The 5,880-nt window shown below is 34.6% G+C and overlaps 1 protein-coding gene across 1 annotated transcript; it reads left to right on the top strand.

The window, feature by feature from the left end:
• The first annotated feature begins 3,771 nt into the window (after positions 1–3,771).
• On the top strand, positions 3,772–5,533 carry LOC112045959 (RNA polymerase II transcriptional coactivator). The gene is made up of 2 exons (XM_024082372.2): positions 3,772–3,933; positions 5,199–5,533. The coding sequence occupies exons 1-2, from the start codon at positions 3,871–3,873 to the stop codon at positions 5,454–5,456; spliced, it is 321 nt and encodes a 106-aa protein (XP_023938140.1). The 5' UTR covers positions 3,772–3,870; the 3' UTR covers positions 5,457–5,533.
• Positions 5,534–5,880: the final 347 nt, after the last annotated feature.

Genomic DNA, 5,880 nt, shown 5'->3' with positions numbered 1-5,880 from the left:
CATTGTCATTTGTTACGTCAATGTCAATTTCTAAAAACTGTCAAAGTATCATTCCTTTTTAATTAAATTTAAGGCTCTGTGTTCTAGCACTTATATAAAGTCTATTTTTTTATTGCAGAGACTAAAATGACAATTAGAAACGTCAAACGTAAAAATAATGTGACCAGCTTAAAAATAATATTGTTGTCCAGCTTATAAAGAATCATGTTTCTGATTCGATTAAAATCGATATAAAACTACAATGATACATGAGAAGGATATTATAATATCAATACTTGCACAAATAATAAATCATATAATATAAAAGTAATTTACAATTCAACAAGAAGAAATTCAATTCTTCTATTCTTAAAAATAATGACAGTTCTGTCACATTAAGATAGCTAATGAGACATGATGTCATTCTGTTATTATTAGACTAGCGATGGGTGATTAAAAAACAATCGAATGAATCGACAATTATACAATTGCGTATTCCTTAGTATCATCCTATGCCAATGACCTAAGCAGAGTTTCTCAACATGTGGGCCTAAAAATGATCATATCCAAAACAATAATAATGTATAATGGTCACATATAGCTCCACCCAGTTATAGTTGAAAACGTTGCACTCGAAATTGTAGACGAATACATATACCTAGGACAAATGGTCCAGCTATGTAGGTCCAATTTCGAGAAAGAGGTCAACCGGCGAATCCAGGTCGGTTGGGCTGCATTCGGGAAACTTGGTGAGGTGGTGGAATGGCAACCCCGCAATAGAAAACGCAGTGTTGGTCGACCCCCCACGGTCGACCAACACTGCGTTTTCTGTGAGCTACTCGAGTGGACGGAGGTCATCAAGCAAGTCACAGGTATTCGCTGGAAGCAGACGGCTCAGGATCCCGATGTTTTAAAGTCCCTGCAAAAGGCCTACCTAGCCGAAACTGAAACCACGGACGGTCAAGGACAAGGATAGGTGGACTTAGAGCTACTATGAGGCGAACATTAGATTAAGTATCTAAAACGCGGACACCCCTTTAGGCCTACTTTAGTCGAGTACGAACGATTTTTGGGCGGTAAATCCAAAAATTGTTCGTACTCGACTAAATTACTAAACTAGTCTGAACTGGACCATAATCAATGTACTTTTTGCACTCAGTACCGAAAACGTCGTTCTCATTCGTGACACTGATAGGCACAGAATTTATAATCTTAAAATCACTGACACTTTACAAAGACTGACCTCTACTCTAGCCTAGCTCGGACTTCATTAGTATTATAGTCGAGTACGAAAGATTTTTGGGCGGTAGCAAGTAGCTTAGTATGCAACTCGACTAAAATGCTAAAGTAGTCCGAAATAGGCCAAGAAAAGTAGAAGTTTTAGTCAAACTTCAAACTTCAAAGCAACTGTCATATTTTGTCTATACCGAAAATTTTCTTAGAAGTCTTATCACCAAAACAAACCCGTCTTGTCACTAAAATCACATATTTCACTTACGTTATACGTAATTTCTACAGAACAAAGTGTCTAAATCCTTTATTATACGCGTACAGTACGAATTACACCAAAAACTACACCGAATTTACGATTTATTCACATTTATTTTCTGAAAAACAAAATCACAACGAGATTAATTTGCACAGCTTAACTACGATTACGGCAATTTGACATTTCGTAACGCTAGATTGTCTATGGAAAGCAAGGATGGGTAAATAACATCGAGCGTTAACTTATCGATAAATGATAATGAATGATTCTTTAATAATTGATATGTTGTTAGTTTAAAGATGGGAAAATGAAATATTTTATAATCATTTTATTTTAAAAAATAGTTATTCTATAGCGTAAAAGATATCTTACGAATAGTAGCATTATTCAAACACTGGTATGGATAACATTATCTCAATACGATTTTTAATAAAAATCGTCAAATCAAGATTTTAACAAAAACTAGCAATGTAAATTTAATTTGCAAAATGCGCGCGATCAGCTGTTTTCCAAGAGGACAAATAGGCAGGTCACGACTAATAGGTATCTATCTATACAAAGTCACAAACAAACTGCGCGACGTTGTATTGTCGACCGCCGCCGGTGCCGAGGAAAATAATTGCTATCTCTCTCTAACCTAAGCCGCGCGGCGTGGTTAATAGGTATTTTCAAAATATTGAAACTTTAGGTCCTTTCGCTAGACGCTACGCTATTTTTTCTTTAGTTCGTGTTCGGCGGTCTGTTGACAAACAAACCAAAATTCAAAAACCTTTGTGTATGTTCTATGTTATGTTAGTAGTGATTTTCTGTAACGAATACTCATACAATTGTGTCGTTTGTATTGTGTGTGTTTGTGTGTGTTGACTGAGAAGTCTTGAAATGCTTAGATCAAATCAATTCAGTACTCATGAATATTGTACCTACTATGACGACAGAACGTCTCGTAAACGAGAAACAACCTGAAGTAAGTTAATTACCTGTACCTAGTTAAAAACTTGTAAAGTATAAAAAATAGGTATTAGATAGGTAAGTGTAGCCAGCCGATTTGCTGTCGATGCGTACGTACCTACTCGTACGTACACAGTAGATTGCGGAGCGTTGTTATCGCATTGTTCGCTGTACATTGCGAGCTCAAAATTTTCAAAATCTGAATTTTCTCATTTCCCACGTAATTGTTATTTAAAATATCGTTGTGGAAACTAAATTTAACCTCTTCACGCAGTTTTCGGTATCATGTCCCTTACACCCAGTATGTACGTGGATACGTGCACACTTTTTTGAAGTATAAGCAAATCTTGGACGTTAGTACGTCCCCAAAAGATTAAAGAAAGAGACGGCCGCGTGGCGCAGTGGGTAGTGACCCTGCTTTTTGCATCCACGGCTGTGGGTTCGATTCCCACAACTGGAAAATATTTGTGTGACGAGCATGAGTGTATATAAGTATTTATATGTAGTATATAATTGTATATTAATACTATAGTATCAACTATCTTAGCACCCATAACACAAGCTACTCTGTATGCTTACTTTGGGGCTAGAAAGTGATGTGTATTATTAAAGTATATTTATAATAATAATAAAAAAAGATTACCCCATTTCTTAACCACGCGTACCCATAGGCATAAACCGTGCACCGTTCACCGTTTGTGACACGTGATATTTAATTTCTTAAAATGCACACAACCGACAAACGTTACTATACGTTCCCTTTTAAGATAACGTAGTATAGTAACGGATGTTTTAGTTTAGGTATTTCAGTTATAACGATACCTACTTGATATCGTTCCGATGCCCGCCGTTAACTTCTCAACCCTACTGATTGTCTTTGATTCATAGTCGGCCATTATTGTTGTGTAAAAAAGTCATCTAAGTAAATTTCGAGTATAATGTCTTTGTCATAAAATTGTTATGACCTATGGTAAACTCAGACCAATTATAGAAGGACCTGTATGACACTCATAGTCACGAGCAAAATTGTCTGTCATTTTCTGAGGAAAATGAGCTTTGATTTGGTTTATATCTTATACTAAACTAGAAGATTTTGCCCGTTTTTTACACCATTCACAAAAAATTTTTGAGGAGCTCTTTAATCGACGAACGCAATTACAACTATTTAACATCGATTCTATAGAGACAGTTTTAATAATCGCATTAGATCGTTGATCATATATACTTTGACAGAAAAGTAACGTTTAGCGAGGCACGTCCAATACAATAATTGGTCTAAGATGGTAAATGATTTAATGGTTATTAGTTTGTCGTCTGTGGTATGGTACTCGTATTATAGTGAGTATTACGTTACGTTTTATAATCTGTGGATGTGGGGTAGTGTGAGAGTTGAATATCTAATAATCTGTATACCTACTCAAGATTTTTATATTTAATCAAGATTTTTGAATAAAATGCCTAAAAATAAAAAAAGGGAATCTTCCAACAGCAGTGATAGTGATGAAGGTCCAGTCGATGTAAGTTTATTACATTATACCGGTCAAGGTACTTGTACCGTACTCGTAAATCTATGACCGGATTTTTTATTGAGATTATGCAAACACATAAGATCGTTGAGATTGAAGATAATTTTTAAACTAGTTGTTTTAAACACAAATAATAATTGCGCGTACTAAGTTCATCGCGGTTAAAACAAAAATCATTGTTAACAAATGTTTTTTTTTTGTAGAAATCGCATGGCATACAACCTTACAAAGATTATAACTTAGGTAAATCGGTTGACTTGACCCTCTAGACCATGCGTATGCAACTTCTCGAGTAATAAGCTGTTGATATTATGCTTATTTTTGAGATCTTTGAGCATGGACTTTTAATGTTTAGCTATAATAAAACATAGTTAAGTTTATTTAGTTGGTTTAAAATTTTATAAAATTGATATCTCCTCATCGAAAATTCGAAACATATCAATTTGTTTTGCATGTTGAGCAGCGATTCACACATTTATTTTTTTAAGCTCTAAGTGAATTTAACCATTATCAACAAAGAATGACAGAACCACAGAATAAAGAATGATCCAGAATGAGTCATCACAAGCAGCGTGGTGAAGCCAATGAAACACATTTAGAAAAACTATAGTCCCGCGTATATTTGTCATCCGCATAAACAACCTTTTTGTACATTTTTTAAATGGAACGATAACAACAATTATGTAAACCAATTAAAAAAAACTCCATCTTATTTTTTAGTTTTTAAAATATTTAAAAACGTAAGACGCCATTTTTCTTGAATATTATTGATAATCACTGATGCGACAAGGATGCGACGCTTCGTGTCGTACTGACTCAAGAGTGTATTCGTTTTTGAATTTTGTTATTGGACCGGCTACGACACCGTCGTGTTACGTATGCTCTAATCTGTGGAATAATTTGAAAACTTCTTAATGTAACGTTATAAAAAGAGCCCATAGCAAGATTTTTCATATGGTATTTCACATCATGAGATTTTGGAATAATGAATTATAAAAATGTTTTTCAAATTTTTTGACAACAATACGACAACAATATTTAAATACCTACAAACGAACAATACCAAATTTGACAAAATTGGCACCAATCAACACGGTTTTTTGAAGAAACTAGTTTTTGGAATCAATGGGTATTATTGATTTAGACTTTTGTTTCAACTTGATTAAACCTTTCAAAAGTTATGCACAGGATTACATACACACACTGGCAATGTGTCACTTTATTCTATTAATTAATATTATTAATTTTTTCAACAGCGCAACCCACCAGCCGAAAAAAAAGCCAAAATGGGTTCAAGAACTGATGCCAAAGAACCTACATGGGTGCTCCAAGGAAATAAACAAGTGAAGATTAGGCAGTATAAAGGAAAAGTATATATAGATATAAGAGAATTTTACGAGAAGGGCGGTGAATTGTTACCAGGCAAAAAAGGAATTAGCCTTACACCGGACTTGTGGAGAAAATTGTTGTCATTGGGAGAAGAAATAAATGAAACTTTAAGTTCAGTATGTTAAATTCACCAGAAGACTGTTAAAAACTATGTTTTTTTTTATTAATTCTTAAATTGTAATAAACATGTTTCTATTAACAAGTTTTATTTTCTGTAAAAGATCTTACTCCCTTCCTATGAGACGTAACCTATCTATAGTATAAAATAAAATATTTTTAACAAAAATGTTAAACCAACTTCAAAAGCACAATTGTACTGTGTGTGTCTTAAAAATAAATTTTAAGAAATTAAATATCACGTGTCTCAATCGGTGAAGGAAAACATCGTGAGGAAACCTGCATACCAGAGAATTATCTTAACTCTCTGCGTGTGTGAAGTCTGCCAATCCGCATTGGGCCAGCGTGGTGGACTACTGGCCTAACCCCTCTCATTCTGAGAGGAGACTCGAGCTCAGCAGTGAGCCGAATATGGGTTGATGACGACGACTG

The sequence above is a fragment of the Bicyclus anynana genome, chromosome 18 (assembly GCF_947172395.1).
Source record: "Bicyclus anynana chromosome 18, ilBicAnyn1.1, whole genome shotgun sequence".
Lineage (NCBI taxonomy): Eukaryota > Metazoa > Arthropoda > Insecta > Lepidoptera > Nymphalidae > Bicyclus > Bicyclus anynana.
This window is presented reverse-complemented; position numbering and strand designations above follow the sequence as displayed.

Bases quoted from the DNA above. Each gene is read 5' to 3' on its own strand.
- LOC112045959 (XM_024082372.2), top strand. From the start codon at position 3,871: ATGCCTAAAAATAAAAAAAGGGAATCTTCCAACAGCAGTGATAGTGAT. The intron at 3,934-5,198 runs GTAAGTTTATTA...TTTTTTCAACAG, and splicing joins GTGATGAAGGTCCAGTCGAT to CGCAACCCACCAGCCGAAAA.